The sequence below is a fragment of the Sceloporus occidentalis genome, unplaced genomic scaffold (genome assembly GCF_023333645.1).
Source record: "Sceloporus occidentalis isolate IW3139 unplaced genomic scaffold, rSceOcc1.0.p SCAF_47, whole genome shotgun sequence".
Classification (NCBI taxonomy): domain Eukaryota; kingdom Metazoa; phylum Chordata; class Lepidosauria; order Squamata; family Phrynosomatidae; genus Sceloporus; species Sceloporus occidentalis.
The window spans coordinates 5,691,718-5,715,564 of record NW_028317027.1 but is presented as its reverse complement, the minus strand read 5'-3'; the positions used below and the strand labels follow the sequence as shown (position 1 = coordinate 5,715,564).

The following is a 23,847-nucleotide window of genomic DNA, read 5'->3' as shown; positions in this document are numbered from 1 at the left end:
AGTCTTTTTCACCCTGTTCTATTCTATCATTTCTTCAGAGGCCAGTAAAAAGAACACTGCAGTTTTTACAAATAATTTAATGTAGAATAAAAGACTCATATATTTGAAGTAAATTAATTATCTGTACACCACAGTTAGCAAACTTTACCCAAATGTGTAGGTTCCCAGTCTTTGATTCCAAGTGGAAGGCACTACTTCAACATAACACTGTACGCCCCTGCCCACGATAACACAGTCCAGCATTCTGGAAGGACATCAAGCTCTTGGGTTGTTTTAGAACTGATTTGTTGAATATCAAAGAGTGTCTTTAAAGGTCAAAATTATTAACAGATAAAATGTTCTGGTGCTTTTCTTTTTTGTGCTTATTCTCTTGCTCTATGGCCATCAAGTGCAACCATTTCTAAAAATATACCAATCAATGTTGAACAATCCTTCATTTTGAAAACAATGCTGTATGATGTCTGTCAGATGCTATGATCAAAAGCTCTCCACAAAACTTCCGGGAAAAAGACCTGTCCTCCCATTTCTCTGCAGTGTACCTTTATACCATCCATCTTCTCGTTTTTTATGAACAAAAACAATATCTCCTTCTTTCAGCTCAATTTCTGCTTCACTCTGTGGTGGGTATGGTACAACAACTCGAAATCTGAGGGAAATAAAATCTGCTTTAGATGGTTGATCTTTAAGCATATTATAAACTTATTCAAATCTCAGGGTGCGACATTAAATTGTTAAAGAAAGATGAAAATGACTTGATGGGCATTAACACTTTTGGCTTCAATTAACTCTTTTATTCAACCTTTAATATGTGAATTCATACTCTACTGACAATTGTGACCACCAGGGCCAGACTAGTCTACCGGGATGAGAAAGGTGTGGAGGTTTGATATAGAAATTTAGTGTTTATACAATAAACAGTGTCTCCGTCTACAACATATTTTAAGTAATGGCGCTCTTAAGCCTTTGAGGGACAGTACCCACAATCCAACCTTAACTTTTAATTTGCAATTCCTTGATCATCAGCTCAAGATGTTTCTACGCTCTTTACAAAAACCGTATACTTTACCATTAAAGCTTCCACCACTGCTCCAAAAATGAACCCCCACTCATGTTATATCTCTAATCTATAAACTAATAATAAAAGATCATATAAATCCAATCCCATACTACATTAGGCTATGGGAAAGGAAGATGGGAATCATATTATCTAATAAGCAGTGGGGCAAAATCCTTATTCTCAATCAGAAATGCTCTAGATTCCCACTGGTATAAATTTCTTGTCCATATCTTAAATCCTGCTAAAGCTACTAGTTTATTGTATGGCTCACTTGGGTTGAATTTATCTCATCTGATTCTTTGAAAGAGATAATCACATAACACACAATCATTACTATATCATTATAATATCAATATAATATTGTATAAAAGTGGTAACAGATTTATCACCTCATACGTTCACTAATTCAGAATTCATAAAATGATATGCAACATGGCTAATCTTGGTTTTACAGCTTGTTTTTTTGGCATGTGTTTGGAATATTCACAAACGTAAGGTTGCCAAAGGAGTTTCCTAAAAAAACAAACCAGAAAACAAGCAAAGAATGGGACATTTTTGTGGCTCCATTAAAACTGTGACTTTAAGTAGCAGTTAATATTTTATAAAGTAGTTTTCAAGAATTTTTATGTATCAGTTTTGCCATGTTTTCCATTAATACTAATGAAACAAAAAAATGGGAAACATATCACTCACAGATGCTACTTATTGTAAAACCTTTATTTTGTGAATATCCCTTTCAGATATGGTAACACTTAAACCGTCATTCACAAGCTCACCAGCACCAAGGACAATGTGAAGAGCTTACTGCTGCCACCACAAAGACTGTAGGGACTAATATGGTATCAAGAAAGCTGACCACCCACAATAATAAATGGATGGGCATTCAGCAAGCCCCCCCTTAAGCACATGTATGCATGCCAGTGGGGTGTGCAGATATAGACACTGCCCACAGTGCCTAGTGGAGGAGATATATATTCACTTGTTCTTGAAGTATCATTTTGATGTCTTGTTTAGAGCCCTGTTACATGAACTCAAGGACTCTATTCAGAGAACGCACCTGTCTTACCACTCTATATTTTATGGTGTCTTTCCCGGAACACGTACAGAGTATGTTACAGAACATTGTTGGCGCCTAATTTGCTGTGTACAGGACACCTGCTGTTGAGGAGAAAGTTTTAGTCCATGACAGCCACAGGATCATCTAAAGCACACATCTCATCATCTAAAGGACTACTCTATTGTGGACAGTCCAGATGAGGAGCACTAGTCCCATTCCACTTCTGGATAACTCTAGCCAATCCCCACATACACGGCACTCCACCTCACCTCAAGCCTCACACCTACCACCACCCCATTTTGCCAGGTGTGTTTTTGATATGTCAAACAATAACCCACTATGCCTGGAAATGTCATTCATTGTAAACCTCCTGTTTCTGTCTATACTGTTATGGTGATATGTATGTTCGCTTCATTGCAGTACTATGCAGTATATAGTGCATCTGATCTTAAGAGCAGTTTCTACTGATGATGATGCTTTTGCTTCTATGCTGCTTTGCAGTACATTCTTTATTTTATTTCATATTGTTATGAAAAAATGCAATACTTAAGCAGCTTCTTTAAAGATCACTATGTAATGGATATGCGTCTGACAGCTGTGTCAGATCATTTCTGAGCAGTGATTTCAGAAGAGTCCAGTCATCTGTGTAAATTGCAGTACAAGGACCCACTGTCCCTGAGGGATTACTGCTAATGATCAGAGCAAGATGTAATAAGATGGTTCTCATTATGTATTACATGACACTCAAATGCTTCATACACACAAATAAGGTGTAACATCCAATTCACTGAATAGAGAACTACCTGCAGGCCCTAAGTTTAGCTTGACACAGGAATAATTGTACTTCTCAATGAATTCACTAAATCAACAATACAAAATCAGAAAGGGAATCTGAAATCATTAATAGGCAAAATTTAGTCTATCCATAATCATGTAATAAAATCTGTTATTGAAACATAATGCAATTTAAAAGCCAGCATCACTTTAATAATTTTAAGAATAAATGAAAAACTTAGAGAAAAGTGCTATGCAATATCATGCTGAAAACATAAAATGCTAACTCAAAATTAGCGGCAAGAAACCTAGTACTTTTTTTTCTGCTATTACATTTTTTGTTATTTTATTTGCCAATTTCTTTTGAAAGCACTAGACTACTGTCTTGTAAAATAAATTGACCATATTATCCACCTATGTATGTATGCTTGAAAGTTTGTAAAATGGCCTATGTGGAACTTTAGATAGTAAAAAAAATAAATATATTGACGACACAACAAGGTCTAATTATTTAATAGAACAGCAAAAAGAGAAACGCATCCTGTTATTTCATCACCTTACTTGTCTCCTCTCAGAACATGAAATTGCTTTTCTAACGTGTGCAAAAGTTGGAAACATTTAACTGTCAGTCACTGAATTACAGAGACTTCAATTCAGTTTTAGCGGATGTGAACTTAAGCAATCTCACTGACAAGGAAGTGTAAATGACAAGTCTGTTTCACTGCTACTCATTCCCACTGCAGCTTGACATCTCAGGCGAATGTTCAATATGTTGGAATTTTCTTCATAAAAATAATAAACATATACAAATCCTGGAATTTTCTTCATAAAAATAATATGTATCAATCCCTCTCCTTGCTAAGGTGTACTTCACATGTTCCAAATGAATACAATTGGAATGCATAAAGAACAATACCACCTATATGTTTAACTTTTTATATGCCTATTTTTAATATATTAAGCAATAGAGCGACTTAATTAACATTCTTGAAGTTGGATTCACTGCAATGTGGAGCTTCTTCATTTTGGGAGAAATTCTAGAAAATGTTTATAGACTTCTACCATTACAACTCATCTAACAAAGCAGAAGAGGAAAACCTGGTACATAGAGTTCTGAATGTATGAAGAAATCAGATCACACCACCCAAGGGTCGCTGTTTAGAAGGGACAGTCTCTTTTAACGACTCAAATCCCTCTGTCCCCAATGTCCTTCTTTTCTAGGAGCTTAAAGTGTTTGCTGGGTATCACAATGTTTAAGAGCCTCAAAAGTCCCAATAATGTGCATATAAAAGTAAGAAGTATGTTTTTAAATTACATGAAATATATTCTTCATCAAAATGTCTCCCTCAGTTTCATAAATGGCTAGCAACAGGTCCAAATATCACATAAAAACTCTCAGGGAACACATGCCTAAACATCCTTTTTTGGCCATTTTAATTTTTATTGACGTTCTACTAAGAATGTGCCATGAGTTCATATCCTGAAATGTATGCCTTTTATTGTCTCTTCTATTTATTTAACATTTAGCCATACATTTGCTTAATAAGGGAAATGTTCATACTGTAAAAATTGCCCAAGTAATAATGAAAATAAAGCATGTATTAAAATGTATGTATTTTTTTGGGAGGGGATAGCTTATCAGTACTTTTCAATGCATGATGATTACCGTAAGCATTCAGAGTTTTGTAGAAACCTACCTCTCCCTGGGGGAAGGTTTAGGTTCTGGCCGGACAGCCAACATCGCACAAGCAGGCTGTCTTACTGGAGAAGAGATTGAAAAATTGAGGTCTAATGAGCCAGTTTTTCTGTGCAGTGGATGCATTCCCATTGCTCCTTGCATTTCACTCTCAATGGGGCATGATCCTGCTCTGCCATGGTTGGTCACAGAGGACAGCTCCAGTCCCACTGCACCTTGGATAACTCCTTCCAGCACAGCTTGGGGGTCATGAGTTGGTGAGATGGATGGAGGAGAACGGGACTTCTTTTTCGCTGAAGCACCAGCTAATAACTTGAGCAGTCCACTCTTCTTCTCTCTCTGAAAACAAAAGTAAGATAATTAGGCCTTAATTCCAAATAGACAGGAGAGCCTTTTGAAACTGTTGTTCACCCAGGGTCAAGCAATTCTGAAGTTTTTAGCTAAACCTGTTGCTTTTGACCCCGGGGTTAGATCCTGTAGATTTAGCAGCTATGACGGCTATGAGTGGGGAGTTCCTCTCACCCCAGGAAGCTTAACATAAAATGAAAGATGCCATTTTAAGACCCTGGTGCACAAATCAGCCAAGGTGTTTTATAAATCAATATGCCACATCACATTCTTGTTTCCAATGACTTTTTACTGTAGTCTCTGCATTACAACTTTTCGCATGCAGACAGACTATAGTATATTTTACTTTTCCATTTATAACATTGTGTACTCAAAATTTCAAACTAAAATAAAGATTATTTTCTTTTTTAAAAAAGGTTATTTTTTTCCCTTAAGCTTTAATCACATAAAACAACTTTATGGGGCATTTTCAGTTTCTAGGACAATTACCTATCAGTGATGCATTTGCATCACATCACAAGGCTATGAGAATATGCTCAAGAGACAAGTTCAGACTAATGCATCTCCTGCAAGTCAAATAGCTGGGGTTATAGGAAGAGAAAAAATGCATAAATGTATTTATGAATCCCTCTAGGTATTTACATGTAAAAATCTTATTTTAACCCCTTAAGGACAATGGGCGGTCCCTAAACCCATTGAAAACAATGCATTTTGAGCCCGTACATGTACAGGCTTTGTCATGTAGGGGTTAAAAGGTGACATATCTTAGCTGGATACCTATGATACCCAGCAATGATACCTATGTATTTTTACTAACCTTTTTCCATTGTTAGTTTGCAAACCCAGTATTTTAGCTTTAAATGTAATAGTACTCTGAGATAGCGGGCTAAACTCAGAGTTTTTGAATAGTCTGTTAGTTTTAAAACGTGATTTACAATAAAGGACTTGCCAACTGCAAAACGTGGGGGGGGGGGACACAGATCATTCTTCATTCATACACTTCCTGACTCCAAAGACAATTGGCATAATACAAATCTCTGCCTTTCCCCCCCAAGCTCTGTTGATGTACGCATAGTCCCTATAGCACAGAATTCCAATGTTAATATATAATGAACCTACATGTAATAGACTACGTTAGGTTATACTGTATACTACCGTATTTGATTATAATACGACCCCCCAAAATCTGAATATTAATTTAGGAAAAAAAGAAAAAGCCTGAATATAAGACGACCCTATAGGAAAAAAGTTTTACCAGTAAATGTTAATTCATGTAAACTATGTGAACAATTTTTTTTAATAAAAGCTATGATTGAGAAAAATATTTTGTTTTTATTTCCTTTTTTTACAACCTGCCCCCCCCCAGTTATGCACATCTGCCCCCAGGCTTGCCACTCTGCCCCAGAAATGCCTTATACCCCCTATATGCCACTATGCCCCATGATATGCTTTTTAACCCTCTAAATGCCACTGTGCCCCATGATACGCCTTTTAAACCTCTATATGCCACTGTGCCCCATGATATGCCTTTTGACCCCATATATGCCACTCTGCCTCCAGAATTGCCTTATACCCCTATATGCCACTCTGGCATTTAGGGGGTTAAAAGGCATATTATGGGGCAGAGTGGCATATAGGGAGGTATAAGGCTGCAGCGGAAGTTGTCTAAGCGAATCGGGTAGAGCTCTACACGCTGCCCAGACTAAGCACCGGGGACTCAGATGCACCGGTAAGTTGGGGGGGCATAACACAGGAGGATCCAGGTCCCCTGCATCGCTGCGGGGGATCTGGATCTTAGTCTCATAGTCAGACCTATTTGACCTTCCACGACCTTCCCCGACTGTCAGAGATCAGAGTTCCCCGCACCGGTGCGGCACCGGCACTGGTGCGGGGAACTCTGATCTCTGACAGCCGGGGAAGGTCTGCGCGATGGACGCAGACAACCCCCGCTGCTAGCCACACCTCCTTCCTGCTGCAGCGGAAGTTGTCTACGCGAATCGCGTAGACATCTACACGCTGCCCCAGCTACACACCGGGGACTCAGAAGTACTGGTAAGTGGGAGACAGGAGGATCCAGGTCCCCTGCAGCTGCGGGGGATCTGGATCTTAGTCGTCTCATAGTCAGACCTATTTGAGGTCTGATTATAAGACGACCCCGATTATAAGACGAGGGGTATTTTTCAGAGCATTTGCTCTGAAAAAAACCTCGTCTTATAATCGAGCAAATACGGTATATGCTGTACCACCGTCAATGTGTGCCTCAGTATATAATGATAACTATTTTTCTGTACCCCTGTCAATGTTTGCCTAACCATAGAAACTATGCAGTTTTAAAGTTTGTGTGTGTGTGGGGGGGGGTGCCACATACAGGATCTGCCACAGGTGCCAAATACTCTAGGTACGCCCTTGCCTCGTGCGGCAGTCAGGCCCAATGGCCATTCCTCAGCTCTTCGTCCCACGTCTTAAAAGGGGTGGGATAAAGAGCTGAGGCACGGCTATTGGGCGGTGCGTGCATGCCGGCCCCTTTAATTTCATTAGGCGCCGGTGGAGTGACTGCCGCACGACGGCCGCTTTCAATGTCGCTCGCAGCCGCTTTGGTGGCGCAGTGGGCCACTTGACTAGACATACCCCCCAGACCTTAGGCTGCCAGCCCTCCCCTGATCTCTATACATTTGGCATGCAGATTTGGCAAAAAGAAGAAACATAATTTATGTTTAAAAATCGAATATAATTAGAGGAAAACGCAATTTATGTACTCAAATTTTATTACCATTCTGTCCCTGAACATCTAAGTACTTAATATTGTCCTCATCATCTCCCTGACATGTTCCTATCTATAAATTCTATGAAACTGTTGAACTCGGGGAACTATTGCCAAAGTAAAAATGATGCAGTATAGTGAAAACTGAAGTATTGTAGCTGAAAATAGAAAGGTAGAGTTATAGGAAAAAATGCCACATCTAAGAATAAAAAAATATTACATTTAACACTGAATTTAATGCAAATTTACCAGAATTTCCCCTAGGCCCTCAGCAAACAATACACTAGAATCCTACTGTCAGCCAAATAGTCTCCTAACACTAGAAATTGTTTACAACTGTGCAGATCTGTGGCTTCTAAGAAAGCTTGTATAGAGCTTCCCAACTTAAGCTTTGTATTATATGTGATCTACTATTCACAATATTTAAGTTATGTTTATGTTATATATTACTGTGATGCTATGTATAGAAAATAATTATATAAATGAGGGAGATGATTTAGAAAACCACTCTTAGACATCGGTTGGGTCAGAGGCAAAAATCCCTAAAAAAACTATTTTTGCTCCCATCTTTTACATTATAATTCAAGGAAGTAGCTTTGACTGAAATACTAAAAAACCTTTTTCGCTAAAAAATCTAACTTTTTTCAAAGATATTTGAAAGTAACATACAGCACAATTACCTATTACAGAATGTTTAGAGGCAGAGCGATTGAAAAACAACTTTCATTATAACCATTATATTATGACACAACCAGAAAGTGGTGTCACCCTTCTGATTATTTCTGGTAAATGTTACTAGACAAATATATTACTGCACTCAAAGCTTGTGTGTTTCAGAAACCAATAATGCGTTGACTATGGCTATGACACATTAACACGAATTCCATTTGTGTTCTTGTAATCATTTTGAATGCAAAACGACCTTGTAAACATATCATAATCCACCGGGATGCTGGCAGTATCTATGACTTTTCTGTTGTGTTTAATTGTGACTCTAATATTAGAAAGTGGTACTGTTAGCAGTTTCAAGAATGAGAGTAAATATAGACAAGGGAAACATTTTATAGGGATATTCTAATGTTCAAAGGATTTAGGAAACAAGAACAACATTAGGATTTCTCTTTTTCATTGAAACTTGTAGTCTCAATGGTGTCCTGAGCTGGTAGTAACACAATCATACAAAGCCTTATTTATCATTATACAACAGGAATGTTCATACTGGGTGACTGGGCTTCCCGTTGTCCCTATCTCAATGGGCAAATTTGTAAATGGCCCATATATGCCGGATAGGTCTGTACAGGCTAATTTCTGTAGCCTGATTCCCTTCTGAAGCAGCACCACGGGATACAGAGACGCATTCCAGATCTATGCACAAAGATGATGTGGAGCATGAGGAAGACGTACTCCCTCAGCAAGGTAGATCTGGAGGCTTAGGCCACCTCTCTCTGTAAGGCATACAAAAACTTCTCAATTTGAAATTATAGAAGGTCATGTCTTTAAGAATATTATAATTCAGGAAATAAGGATTAAGCGTTTTTTATGTAAGGATTTAATTCACTAAAATACTGAATATGTAGTTTATGTCCTCACCTGCTGCGCAAGTTTTATGGGGAAATGTTTGAATAACATTTAAGTGCTGCAGTGAAACACTGTCCAGAGCTATAAACTTTACCTTCTCGTGTACAATTAAGACATGCATCACTGTGCCTAAAGGTAGGTGTTTTCACTCTGCAACTAAAACTCATATGTGTATAAAATCAGCATCAAACACTGTGATCCAGCTGGCTCTGGCTGAAAGTTTTACGAACAGAACACTAGTTGGGCAATAACCGGTTTTATAACCAGTAATGCCTGCCGAAGAGACTGTACATCATACAGTTTGTCTGAAAGACATATCTTATAACCCAAGGGCAGCAATGGGAGAAAGGTATGAATCAGGAATGCAGAAAAATTACATGCAGATGGCTGCCAGGATGCTTAGCGTGGCTCCTTTCCAGCTAATTAGCAAGGGTAATCTGGAATTATCACAGTGTTGTCTAAACTAGGATTTCAAAGCATATCTGTACTATGGTTCTTCTAACATATTTCACTTACAGCATGTTTCCTACAGTTATGCTTGAATTTTATAATATGATATATACATGAAGCAGGAAATAGAAGGTCTGTAGGCTCAGTTTAGTTGGGTCCTAGCACTCTAAATTAAAAAAATGTCACTATATTTAAAATGTCCATATTCCAAGGTTTTAATACATTTAAGAAGGTGGTCAGATTCTTTGACCTACCAACATTCATACATGATGTTAACCAGTGGTTGGACTATGTTTTTCATGATGGTTTGAGGTGGAGCACATTAACATCATGTCCACTATAAAAGGTCTATTAGATATATTTACATGCATATAAAAATGTTGTTTATAGAGGAAATATATAGGGCAACATATGGAGTATGCATGGAAAAAGGATGGTATTTTTTACTTGAAGTAAATAGCTTATAAATGGGTGTCTGATTGACAGTTTTGTATGGATAAAAGGAATTACCGTATCTATAACAAATAAAGAGGGTTAAATAAAACATTAGTAAAAGGGGCTTTCAAATGTCTCTTGTTGCTTTTACAAGGGCTCACCTTTTCCACCTTTCTATCTTCTGCTTTGCTGGCTGTATGTGTGGGGCTAGCAGTCATCAAACTGCTGATGGGTCTATTGGTGGCTTCACCATTTAGGTTTGCTGCAGTTACATTAGGTGGAGTGATGGCTGATGCAGCTGAAGTCAGTGGTATGATTGGCCTTGCACAATGGGTCGGCGTAGAGGTCTGTCCAGCAGGCTGCTGGCTGTGTTGGGGAGATACTGTCGAATGTGACCTATTTAGGTTTGCTGGCAGACGTGACGGAGAACTCTGAGTCCTTAACGGTGAAACAGTTGCTGTTGGACGTTCCTGGGATTGTGCTGAAGAGTGTGCTAAAAGAAATTGATGAGAAATTTAAAAAAAAAACCTTCTTATGTGGAATTCTGAGACTTCTGCAAATATGTTATATGACCATATTAGAGGTGATACAGAGCTATTTTTGTTGCAAACTAGTAAAATATTAAGTATTTCAGGAGACATATTCACCTTTACTATTTTGCATAAATCATGCTCTTCATTCATAACTCCATTCAACAAACAAATACACTCTTCCAAACTCTAGACGGAATACGAGAGAAACCTTTCCAGAGAATGTGACCAAAGCAATAGGATAGTGATAGGCAGGGAAAAAAAGAAAAAGGCAGAATAAAAGAAAAGAGGAATTTATACAGAAAGACAAAGCATGGGAGATACATATACTTAATACTTACAGATATACAGTAAAGACTGTGTAAAACACTTGAGACATGCAGAAAATCATATAGAGACAGCACAAAACGCTGGATTGAAATGTTGTAATTTTTGTGTGATTTTTTTTAACTCTTAGATACTATTATCTGAGAGATTTAGTTCTTGTTTCAGTTGGGCAAAGGGTTTAACTTCATTGTTATAGCATAAATCCTTTATGGTTTTAATCCCTTTTGTTTTCTACTCTCTAATTGACAAATCGTCTATACTTTGTTCTAGTATGTTGGCCTCAGCTGATTCTATTATTCATTTACAGAATGCACTGTGTGGTGCTTGTCATGTATGAGAATGACAAAAATAAAAGGCAACCATACTGCTGAACTTACCCATCTGCATAGCACCACGGGCCTGGTTGACAGCTTGCTGGGAAGAGATCTTTACAGAGCTGGTCTGAGAATTTGTTGGGGATTGGTGTGGATGTATCTGAGGCACAGTGATAGGGAGAGCAGGTCTAACCACATTGGTACAGTTTGTCATTCCCCCTTGGGTTGACCCATGTGTAGCCACTGGAGAACCTCTGACTGTGACTGGGACTCCCATGGCGCAATTCCTAAGCCCAGCAGGCATCCTTCAAGAGAAACACAAGAAAACACAATCATCAAAGAGCGTATCCCATTTCCCCTTCTACAGTTTGCCTAAGAGGGGGAAACCTTAGCAGCCTTATCAGTGCCAAGTTCATTAAGACAACATTGAATAGGGCCAATTCTAACAACCTCCAGAATGTATAGGGTTTGTGAACTCTTATTAAAATTCAAAAAATAATAATTCTTAAAGAAGACAATGCATTTTCATACACAAATGCTGCATTCAGTTAGCATTGTTAAGTGGTTTTTTTTTGCAAAGATATTTTTTACAGGTACTTCTGCATGATGTTGAACATAGCAGATACTTACTCTGATGGATATTGCTGTCAACCTAATGAGTATCAAAGGGACTGAGCGGTAAATGTAAGGTTTATAAAGCTTTATACTGATTGATTGATCTATATATATTTATAAAGTCAAATATCAAATCATTATCACTAATATTTCCTGGATTTGCATTTATCTCAGTTTTAAATGGATAGAAATTATTACCGCATTATCAGTGAGATTGCTCAGTTTTCTAAACACATTGCAATACTAAAATTTGCAATACTTGATTCAATGCATGGTTTTGCTTTAGAGAAGTGTTATTGTTTAGTACGTATGGTAAAACATATAACAAACCAATTACATTTTACAAAGACCAGCAACACACAAACACTGAATCACAAAACCATTCCAGCACTCAAAAGGTTTATTCTACTAGTACTAAAAGCTAAACTCCAATGAGAATGTGTTGCAATGATGGTAAATTTCCTAAGAACATTTTGATTAAACCTGCAAATGTGTTTTCCAGCAGAGAACAGACATTCAAAACATATGAAAACATAAATTGTCTACTACCTCTTCACTCTGTTTTCTTCTACGTTTTTAGGTATTTTATTAAAATGCTTGTTTTAGAATAACAACATACAGTTCGCACTCAGTACCTTGGGCCACATTAAGTCATATAGGATACATTTTGCGTGTTATCAGATTTACTTTACTTTAGAGTGCCTGACGTCTGAAGCTGTTTGTATGTAAATGAAGCGTTGGAGAGCCAACCGCACAGCATGGAATTTTATACTATAATGACCTCATTAAAGCACAACTTGCACGAGCCTGATTTTAAATGGACATTAAAAAAAAACCTGCATGACATCAATGACTATACAAATGTGCATTTCCAGGTATCTTAAAGAAATCACCTTCTTCGAGGTGAGCATCCTTTACTTTATTCTAATAACGCAACTTAAACAACACATCATAAACCTCAACATTTTAAACGACTAAAGAGGGACACTATTATTTAAGGCGTAGATGGAGGCACAGCTGGAGAATAGTGATTATTATGACTTATTGCCCATTATTTATGTGAAAGAGAAAAGTGGCATTCTGAAAGGCATCATGTCCTCCCTGGCTTCTATGCCAAAGATATTGAAGGGTGGCACTCTGTTTTATTATTTATGCAAAAATACCGGCATGACAGACAAGGTGAACAAAGAAAAGAAATACGGAAGTCAAGTAAAACTTAGTTTGGCTCATTGACCCTAGGGAAAACGGATTTCCCATACATTGTTTGTGCATTCAAGTCACTTCTAAATAACACTACAAACATTATACAGTTGTAATGCATCTACCTTGTTGGTCTAATTAGAAAAGAAAACAGTAACAATCATAATTTTTATACTACTTGAGTTAAAACGTTTCTGATTTCTTGTGTTTCTGTAGAAACACATTTCACCACTGTCCAACTCATTTAGAACCAATGGTGTTCAGGCAAAATGAACATTGTAGGAAAAACTGTAGGTCCCAGGTTGGACAGCATGGTGTTAATCTATGCATCGTGGTTTCATCAATTATGGCAAGTCGCCCGGGTCCTAATGCTGCTCCAAACCATCACACTACCACCACCATGTTTGACTGTTGGTATGATGTTCTTATTGTACAATAGTTTGTTAACTTTACGCTAGATGTAACGGGACCCAAAGCTTCCAAAAAGTCCACCCTTTGAATAATTTATCTGCAGAATATTTTCGTAAAAAAAAGGCTTGGGTCATCAAGATGATTTTTTTGGCAAATATGAGACAAGCCTTTGTGGTTTTTGTTTTGCGACTCTCCAATGGAGAGGGGGGAATGATTTTTTTCACATATGGCCATGTAGGATTGGATAGCTTTTTTACCTTCTCTACATTTAAATCATAATTTAAAAACTGCATTTCGTGTTTACCCAGATTACCTTTGTCTAATTTTAAAAGTAGTTTGATGATCTGAAACATTTAAGCGTGACAAATATGCAAAAATAGAAGAAACTGGAAAGGGGGCAAATATTTTTTTACAATGTAGAAAATTTGATTTTGCACAGGTGGGGTGGTCCTATCAGCAAGAAGGTTTCACAGGTTGCTATGGTAACAATACCACTATTTAACTGGTTAGGTTTTATATATAAGCCACACTAGGTTGGTGCTTTTTAGTAGTTCGGTTCCATCTCTTATTAACTTTTGGAAACAATTTTCAACTATTTACTACAGTAAATGAGGTTTTAAACAAGAAAAAAAAAACACAGTAATATTATATAAATGAAGTAATTCATAAAATATTTTAGATAACATATTGTAAGTGCAGACTGGTCCTTTGTAATTCGTTTTGTTTCTCATGTTTTAGCTAGTATCAACTGTGAAAAAATGCATTTAAACTGCCAGGGCAATATGTTGCTATGACAACAGAATGCTATTACAACAAATCTACTGGATACCATGTAACATAAAATAAAATGAGGTAATGCAGTGGTAATTGCAGGTTGACAATAGAAATATGTTCTCTGCTTGTCATTCGGTACACATACATGAAAGGTAGCTCCAGTATTCTGGCCAAGAAAAGAAAATGAATATTTTAGCAATAAAAAAAATCCAAAGTGCTCTAAGAAAACCAAAAAGCACTTGTTTGCAAATAAATCATAAGCTGACAAACAAGTGGACGTCATTCACAAAGTATTAAGCAAGGTCACAATCAGGTGAATCAGTCCCTCACTAATGGATTATATGTGCTAGAAGGAAGTGACAATTTTATTAAGGACACGGAGGCTCCTATTATAATGCATTCTCTTTCTTTATTACTACTCCCTCAGCAGCAAAAAATACAGGAAGTAGGTAACCAAAGAGAAAAAACACATATCAAACATATAACAGGTCAGCCAATCAGCAGTAGATCCAAGTGTATCAAAGGGTGAGACAAGCTGCTGCACTTCCTCTTTTCTTGCTGCTCCCTCAGCGGACAGTTAAGTATTTCTATGCTCTGTATTATTCTATCCGTGATTGGTTTCTGCTTTATTATTTAATTCATTATCCGTTTGATTTCTGCCTTATGATTGCTTCGTTTATTTCTGTCATTGCTATTATTATTCCATTCGTTTCTCATTTGTATTTGTGCCTTGCCGCCGCCCCCCCCCCCCCCTTGCCACCTTTGCTGTTCGTTTATTCTTCGGTTTCGGCCGTTTTACGGATCTCTTACCTTCCTGGTTCCTCCGGTTTTCTTTGCCGGTATTGCGGTGCTCTTCTCGGAGCTTCTGCATCTCTGGCTTCGTTTTTCTGCCGGCGAGTCTTGTGCGCGCATGCGCACTGACTCGTACGGCGGCCATCTTGGTTCGCACACTTCTTTCTGGTTTCCCGCGATTCCAGCTGCGTGCTCTTCGCCGGTAGTCATCCCAGCTCCTTCGTTTTTTCTCCAGGTGTTTCCTCTCGGGTTAATCAACCCTTTGCTTTCATTTATTTGCCGGTATTTGCTGTTTTAGGGTTATGGATCATTTTAGTGATCAGACTGCTCCTACTGGGGCTGCAGGTTCCTCCATTAGTGCCCATGATGATGCTCAGCCTCTGTCATCTGAGGATTTCCAGTCCCTTTTGGATGCTACCATGTCCCACTCCATTTCTAAAGCCCTGTCCTCTGCTATGGGTGCAATGTCTCATTCTATAACCCAATCTATACAACAAGCTTTGGTCCAGGCTCCTGTGACCTCAGCTCCCATTACTGTAGCAGCTCCTGCTGCAGGCAAAAAGGCCTTATTTAAATCTAAACACCTTTCTCCACTCCTGACTGACAGCCATGCTACTGTCGTGATGGGCAAGGTCCCTATTCCTGTCACTGAGAGCGCTGATGCACCGCGCAAAAGAGTCCCTGACCGGACAAAAACGGCCAGACACTGGAAAAGAGCTAAGGCTCAGGTTGATTCATCAGAATCTGATGAGAGTGGTGATGACCTTATTTCATATAAGGATCCCGGTTCTGACATTTCTGATGAGGGCGAATCCCCTGAGTTTGATTTATCCCCCTCTGGGGTTGATACTGTTCCGGTTCTTTACCCATCTGGTGAGACCGATGTTGATGTTAGAGACCCTCAGGGCAATCCCCTATTCGATCCAGATAACTTACGCCACCCGCGTTCTGCCGAATGGGACCCCCCGGCACATATCGCCCAATATCTCGCTCTCCGGGTTCGCAAACCCCTCACTAAGGAGAGTAGACGTAAACTTAGGGCTGAATGCCCCAGACCCATAGTGCCTAATGAGGTCTGTAAGACTCCCGAGGTTGACCCTCAAATTATACAGTTTCTATCTAAGACAGGCTGGAAGCCCAGGAAGGGTTTAGAGTTCTCCCTTCGCCACTGTCAGGATAAACTCCTAGACAGCTTGGGACCCATCACTAAACTGTTTGAATTGCTTGAGGCAGGGAGAGCTTCTCCTGACTCTTTCGATTTTAACGAGGCTCTGGGCTGGCTTCAGCGCTTGGTTTGTCTGACAGGCAACGCTAATGCCGCTCTCTGTGCGGAGAGGCGCAAGTCCATCCTGATCAAGATTGAGCCCAAATTGGTCAATATGGCTACTCAGGAGCCGGGTCCATCGGCCAAAGGCCTGCTATTTGGTGACTCGTTTGTCAAAAATGTTGGCTCTTTTGTGAAGACTTTTACGGCCCTCGATAAGGCTCGGTCTTCTATGAAACGAGTTTTTGCCCCTAGAGTTTTTGCAGGGGCCGGACGAAGCAGGGGCCGTTCGTCTGGCCGGGGTTCCAGATTCCACGGGACCTATAGAGGCTCCTTCTCCCAACGTCCTGCCTTCCCTGACCAGAGGTCGACACCCTTCTTTCCTTCCAGAAGCCGCCCTGGACCCACCAGAGGTACCAGAGGATATTTTGCCTCCAGGCGTCCTTACGGTAAGTCCTTTCACCCTCTTTCCCCCCCCCGCGAAGGTGGGCGGTCGACTAGCGGCTTTTGCCCACGTTTGGGCTTTAATTACCTCAGACGCTTGGGTGTTGCATACGGTCAAGGGTTATCAGTTGGAATTAACCGTTTTTCCTCGACAGGCTCGTCTGCCTCCTTCCCCAAGGTTTCCACTGCTTCAGAGACAACTGATTTCCGACGAGGTAAGGTCACTTTTTCAAAAAGGGGCTATTCTTCCAACCCCCATGCTCGTTCCCGGGTTTGTCAGTTCGCTTTTCCTCGTTCCCAAGAAAGGAGGGGGTTCCCGGCCGGTCATCAACCTTCGACCCCTCAACGCGTTTGTGGTGTATCACCACTTCAAAATGGAAGGGATCCATTGTCTCCGGGACCTTTTGTTACCAGGGGATTGGATGGTGAAATTGGATCTTCAGGACGCATATTTCACGATCCCGATTGCAGACTCTCATCAGGATTTCCTTCAGTTCATTTGGGAAGGCCAGAAGTGGAAGTTTACCTGTCTTCCGTTCGGTCTCTCTTCAGCCCCGTGGTGTTTTACGAAGGTCATGAAACCGGTGGTGGCTTTCCTTCGTTCTCGGGGAGTACGTCTGATAATCTATCTGGACGATATCCTCATTCTGGCTCAGTCCCCGACGCTCCTCCGCTCACATCTCGCTTGGGCTCTTCACCTTCTCCAGTCCCTGGGTTTTCTCATAAATGGCGAAAAATCTTGCTTCGTTCCCTCCCAGACTATGGAATTTCTGGGATTTCGGATAGACTCCGTGCATCAGTCTCTTTTCCTTCCTCACTCCAAGATCGTGGCGATCAAGAAGGAGATCAGGCGCCTGCTGTGTTTAGAGACGGTGACCGTGCGGCAACTGGCGAGGATGATAGGACTATTGTCCTCTTCCATTCAGGCCATTTTCCCGGGTCCTCTTCACTACCGGGCACTGCAAAGGTTACGGACTTCTTCTCTGTCTTCGGTTCCCTCTTACGAAAATTGTATTTCTCTCGATGCCGAATCCAGGGACGAGCTGACGTGGTGGCTGTCCCACATGGAAGCCTGGAATGGCAGAGCCATCTTCGGCACCACTCCAGACGTGGTTATAGAATCGGACGCCAGCTTACATGGTTGGGGAGCGCGCTACGGGACTATATCTACAGGCGGCAGATGGTCCTCAGAAGAGTCCCTGCTCCACATCAATTGCCTGGAGTTGTTAGCCGGCTCGTTTGCCATCCGGAGTCTGGCGCCGTCCGGGGCCGCTTGTTCCATACTTCTCAAGCTGGACAACGTTGCAGCGGTGAGATATATCAACCATCTCGGGGGCACCAAGTCCAAACTGTTGGCATGTCTCGCACGAGATTTCTGGAGGCACTGTCTTCTTCATGGAATCTCCGTGACCGCAGTTCACATTCCCGGTCTTTCCAACACCACGGCGGACTGGAATTCGCGTTTTCTCAGGGATTCCGGAGATTGGCACCTTCATCCTTCTGTCTTTGCCCTCCTTCAACGTCTATGGGGTCCGATGGAGATAGACTTGTTTGCGTCTCGCCTGAATTCCCATCTTCCAAGGTTCTTCAGTTGGAGACCCGATCCAGAGGCGATGGCCACGGACGCATTTCTCCAACAGTGGCCGAAGGTCCTTCTCTACGCGTTCCCACCGTTCAGCATGATTGCGCGGACGATCCTGCATATGATACGGTTCCAGGTATCCCTGGTTCTGATAACTCCGCTGTGGCAGTCTCAGCCCTGGTTCCCCAGGCTGTTGGAGATGTCGACGGATTTTCCCAGACTTATCCCGACCTTCCAGGACCTGCTCCTCGATCCGGACCGTCGTCCGCACGATCTGATACTCCTGAACAAACTCCAGTTGGTGGCCTGGCGTGTTTCCGGGGACCCTGGTCTGTCGAGGGTGTTTCACAACGAACTCTCCTCCTCCTGGCAGATGCGTGGGCTCCAGGCACTAGACGTGCCTATGCTTCGGCGTGGCGATCCTGGTCTGGCTGGTGCCTGGGCAGGTCATTGGATCCCGTTTCGGCCCCTCTGAATGTGGTTCTGTCTTTCCTTACGGAGCTCTTTCATGATAACAAAGCGTACCGTACGGTTAATTTGTACCGCTCGGCCATTTCTGCTGGCCACTCTCCTCTTGATGGGATTCCTATTGGTCGCCATCCTTTGGTATGCAGGTTGCTCAAGGGTATCCGGCTTTCCAGACCCCCTGTGCCCCGTTACTCCTCTACATGGGACGTTAATGTTGTTCTTCGTTTCCTTGAAACTTGGTCTGCTAATCATGAGCTTTCTCTTAAGGAATTGTCGGCCAAGCTTTTGCTTCTTCTTTGTGTGCTCTCTTGCAAGAGGGTTTCTGATGTCAGGGCCTTGGATTTTTCTGCTAAAGTCTATCTTCCCGATGGTGTTTTGTTCGATATTTCTAGGCGGACTAAGACCAATATCTCTTCAGTTTTTTATCCGTCCTTTCCTCTTCGTCCTCTCCTATGTCCGGTTCTTTGCCTTCGGGAGTATGAGAGCCGCACTAGAGATCTTAGGGATCCCTCTTCTCTTCCCTTGTTTATTTCTTTTCGTCGGCCTCATGCTTCTGTTTCTTCTTCCACTCTTTCCAGGTGGTTGAAGTGGATTTTACATCGGGCAGGTGTTGACACTTCTATATTTTCTCCGCACTCTGTTAGGAGTGCTTCGGCATCCAAGGCTGTGGCCTTGGGTTGTCGTATGGAAGATATTTTGAGGGCTGCAGACTGGTCTTCGGACACTACATTTCGGGAGTTCTATCTTCGCCCTATTCGTCATTTTTCTGAACGTTTGGTTGATCAGCTTTGAAATTGCATTATAATAGGAGCCTCCGTGTCCTTAATAAAATTCTAAGATTTTACTAGTCTCATGACGTAAAGTCATGATTTTATTAAGGACACGGAGGCGAGTATTATTCCCCCCCCCTTCTTCTTTCCCTCCCGTCGTTGGCTGGGTGAGTATATTGATTCAGTTTTAGCTTGACGTTTCGTCTCATATCCTTCATTTCTTATGCTGTGTTATCATGCATCGCTGTTGTGTCCTGCCTCTCATTTCAATTGCATTGTCTTACCTCGTTTACTCCTGATATGTGGCATTTTCCACGATTTCTACCGGTGTCCTATTTTCTCTGTTTCAGTTTGATGTCTTCTGGATGCTCCCGGCAAGTTATCGGTTCCTTGAGCTGCCTGTTCCTGTTTACGTTTTATTTGTTCCGGTTTGATTGGTTCCGCAAGAAAAGAGGAAGTGCAGCAGCTTGTCTCACCCTTTGATACACTTGGATCTACTGCTGATTGGCTGACCTGTTATATGTTTGATATGTGTTTTTTCTCTTTGGTTACCTACTTCCTGTATTTTTTGCTGCTGAGGGAGTAGTAATAAAGAAAGAGAATGCATTATAATAGGAGCCTCCGTGTCCTTAATAAAATCATGACTTTACGTCATGAGACTAGTAAAATCTTAGAATTTATATTGTTAGAGAGAAATTCAGAGTATGAGCATCTCATGCCACATTGTAGCATATGGCCTCGAATACTAAGCCAGCAGAAACAACATTGGAAACTACACATGCAACATTAACGATACACTTCAGGAACAGGAACTTTGGCCTCCTAGAGAATGTATTACTTAGGACCTAGACAACATTGTGGAACCAATCGGGATCATAGCCAGATACTATAAGCTAGAGCAGAACTAACCAGAGTCCAAAATCTTATGAGATCTTATAGTTTTTCAGACCAATATAAGTCTGCAGTTCTGCACACGAGGCTGGCAGCTTGGTTTTACACTGTGGGTAATTTGGTAAAGGACCAACACTGTACTTTGATATATGTAAATAGTACTATAAGCCTTGGACATGCTTACGGTCACTGATACTCAGTTGCAAGAGTTTCTAACAGCTGTTTTCAACTTCTGAATACAATTCTTGTGTAACAAAAAACAAAAGTACAACACTATGATATCAGTGACATCTTAATCCACATGTAACATCATAATCTAAAAGTGGCTTATTTAAAATTGGTCTCCTCACCTGGAGACAGGAGTGACATAATTGCCTGGAAAGACTCCTGACAATCCATTCCGGAGTGAAGTACCCTTGAACCATCCATCTTGACATTTTTCAATGACCCTATACATCTCTCCCTTGCGTAGCTCCAGCTCATCGTTCTTCTGTGGTTTGTATGCATAGAGGGCTAAGTATCTGTAAGAATGGGAAAAGCATCGGTTACCCTTTATGATTTCATATTTAATACGTATGATGAACTAATATTGTAAAAAAAATGCATTCGAATATAAGATATTCATTTGAAATCATGACATATGGAAAATCTACATTGTGCCCATTATTGGGATATTCCAGGTTTTATTTATGGAGTTGGTTTTAGTAGTTTTGGGCATATGAATGGAGACTTCAGTATGAACTGAACTAGTCAAAGATATCTGGTTTGTGTAAGGAGTATTTAAATAATACTCCGGAACCATCGGTTGGAGCTTATCTTTCAGTCTAAAAGACTGCCCTGCCGCTATGGACCTTCGTATAACGTTAAAACAATATCTAGCTTTCCTGGGGAACTCTACTGGCTGTGACAGGCTTCTACGATATCTCGCCGTTCTCCATGGTGCCATGACCTGACTTGGAAAGACAAGGCTTGCTGTTACCTATAGCCTGAACTAATTAAAAGCATAAGAAGAAATATATATTTTCAAAAGAGGGTAACGTCTATAATAATTGACATTATGCAAATAAACATACCCCAGGCTGTTTGTAAACTGACTGGCGATTCAGCATGTGGATTAAAACATTTCCTCAAAAAAATGCTTAAGTGATGGGGAACCTTCCATACAGAGGAAACAGTACATATACTTTATTATCTATTTGATTCAAAGCATTTGCAAATGGAACCATTGGCAGACTTTTAGTGATCTAAAAAATACACAGTATGCGTTAAAAACGTTTTCCAATGCATTCTTTACGGAGCCTGGGCAGATAATGGGACAATGACAGATATAAGTGCTATTTGATTACACAAATATGATTATTTTCACTGATGCTACATTTCTTCAAACACAGGTTTTTGGACAATTTGGAAACTATTTTTGTATATACTGAATTTGTACAAAACCTGCGCATTAATAGGATGTAATGCAAACTTTTGGGACATCTTCTTTTGACAAAAGGTGGTATTTTTTTCCAAGAAACATGATAACATATGAGAAAAAAATGGATAAATCAGAATATGACTTTTTATATGATTTCTTTATATTTTTTGTATATTATTATTAATATATAGACACCTCGCTGAATTAAACTAAAAGTATTATAACACAGATTACATGAGCTGTATAAACTAGTATTTGTAACCTCAAGATGATTACTCTTAACAATACAATCGTTAGACCACTGTGACCTGGGATTGTGGGATGGGGACATGTATGTGCAATATAAAATATAAATAAGCCTTTGATGCATAAAACACACTTTGGCTAAAACATTTTTCTATGTTGAAGCTGATGAAATAACACCGTACCATTCCCACATTACATGTAACGTGTTCTCCACATAACAGTGACTGTATAGCCCATCAAAGAGCAACTGGAATTTAGTCCCCAAACCCTTATTGACCAGTGCAGAATATAAAGTACCCACGTTATCACATATTTTAATCATATTCCACATATTTATCATTCACTCATGCACTGCTCATTTTTATCATTATTGCTCACTGGCTGAATGCTCTAACTTTATGTCTATGCCCCTTGTTCTTAAAGCGTGGGGATGCAGTGGCCTTTTTAACTGAGAAGGAGCCACTGAAATGTAAGGACTGCCCTGGCGAATGCATGTTTAAATTGTGGAGACGAAATCAGTATTTAAGGTATAACATTGCTCTGCTGTTTCATTCTTTAAAAATCATTGCCCTCCTTACAGGGGCAAACTGAGCATCCGCATCAGTAATTTTTCTTTTTAGGATCCCTTGCTACTGTGACTCAAAGTTCTACAATTTTTTCCACAAGAGACTCTAAAGCAAATCATATTCATCTGGTGTGCCCTTGTACTCATTGATTTTGTAGTTCTCTCCTAACATTTGTACATTAGCTCACAAAACTTCCAATGTTATTTATAATAAATATAACTTTGTGAAGAACTTGAATAACACTTCCAGTTTTCTTCAAGACATGGAAAGAAGAAGAAAAAAAGGTATGCTAATGCTCAGCACTTATGCTCTTTTCTGCTGCTGCTTATTTAAGTATTCTCGTACTATATGCATTAAATTCTATTCATTTGCACCACATCTTATATAACCATTGTTATTATACGAATGTTATCATTCCACGTTAAGGAGTCAAGAGGCAACACTCAAAGCTGCTGGTTAAAACCCCTAAACTGAATTTGATGAAAGTTGGATTCCACTTTCTGTATCAGCGGAGTATGCCTGTTGGACCCCAAAATTCGACTCATGCAATACTTCAAAGTAATACATATATGAAGATCCTCACAGACGTAACATCCAGTACTTGGTATGATGACATCCGCTGGTTTGGTGAAGGGGACATACCAAGACATTTTGGACAATGCTATGATTGGAACTTTGTGAAAATGCTTTGTGGAAGACCCTTTTCTATTCCAGCATGATTGTGGCCCAGTGCACAAAGGTCCATAAAGACATGTTTGGATGAGTTTGGTGTGGAAGAACTTGATTGGTCACAGAGCCCTAACCTCAACCCCATCGAACACCCTTGGGATGAACTGGAATGAATATTGTGAGAAAGCCTTCCCAGAAGAGTGGAAGCTGTTATAGCTGAAAAGAGTGGACCAACTACATATTAATGTCTATGTATTTAGAATATGATGCTATCAAAGTCCTTGTTGGTGTAATGGTCAGGTGTCCCAATACTTTTGTCCATATAGTGAACATTGTATTTTACAGAAATTATTAGGAAGCCTTGGGATTTCAGATTTAATAATACATTTCAATTATAATATATATATA

At 40.1% G+C, this 23,847-nt stretch overlaps 1 protein-coding gene across 1 annotated transcript in view; it reads right to left on the bottom strand.

Moving 5' to 3' along the window:
* Positions 1–477: 477 nt before the first annotated feature.
* LOC149289272 (E3 ubiquitin-protein ligase SH3RF3-like) overlaps positions 478–23,847 on the bottom strand; it is a 183,647-nt gene continuing 160,277 nt past the window's right edge. Inside the window, exons 8-12 of the mRNA XM_089490913.1 lie at positions 20,889–21,059; positions 11,391–11,632; positions 10,318–10,649; positions 4,586–4,923; positions 478–646 (exon numbers count right to left, since the gene is read on the bottom strand). Coding sequence (XP_089347039.1) covers positions 478–646; positions 4,586–4,923; positions 10,318–10,649; positions 11,391–11,632; positions 20,889–21,059 — 1,252 coding nt within the window. The remainder of the gene's footprint in view (positions 647–4,585; positions 4,924–10,317; positions 10,650–11,390; positions 11,633–20,888; positions 21,060–23,847) is intronic.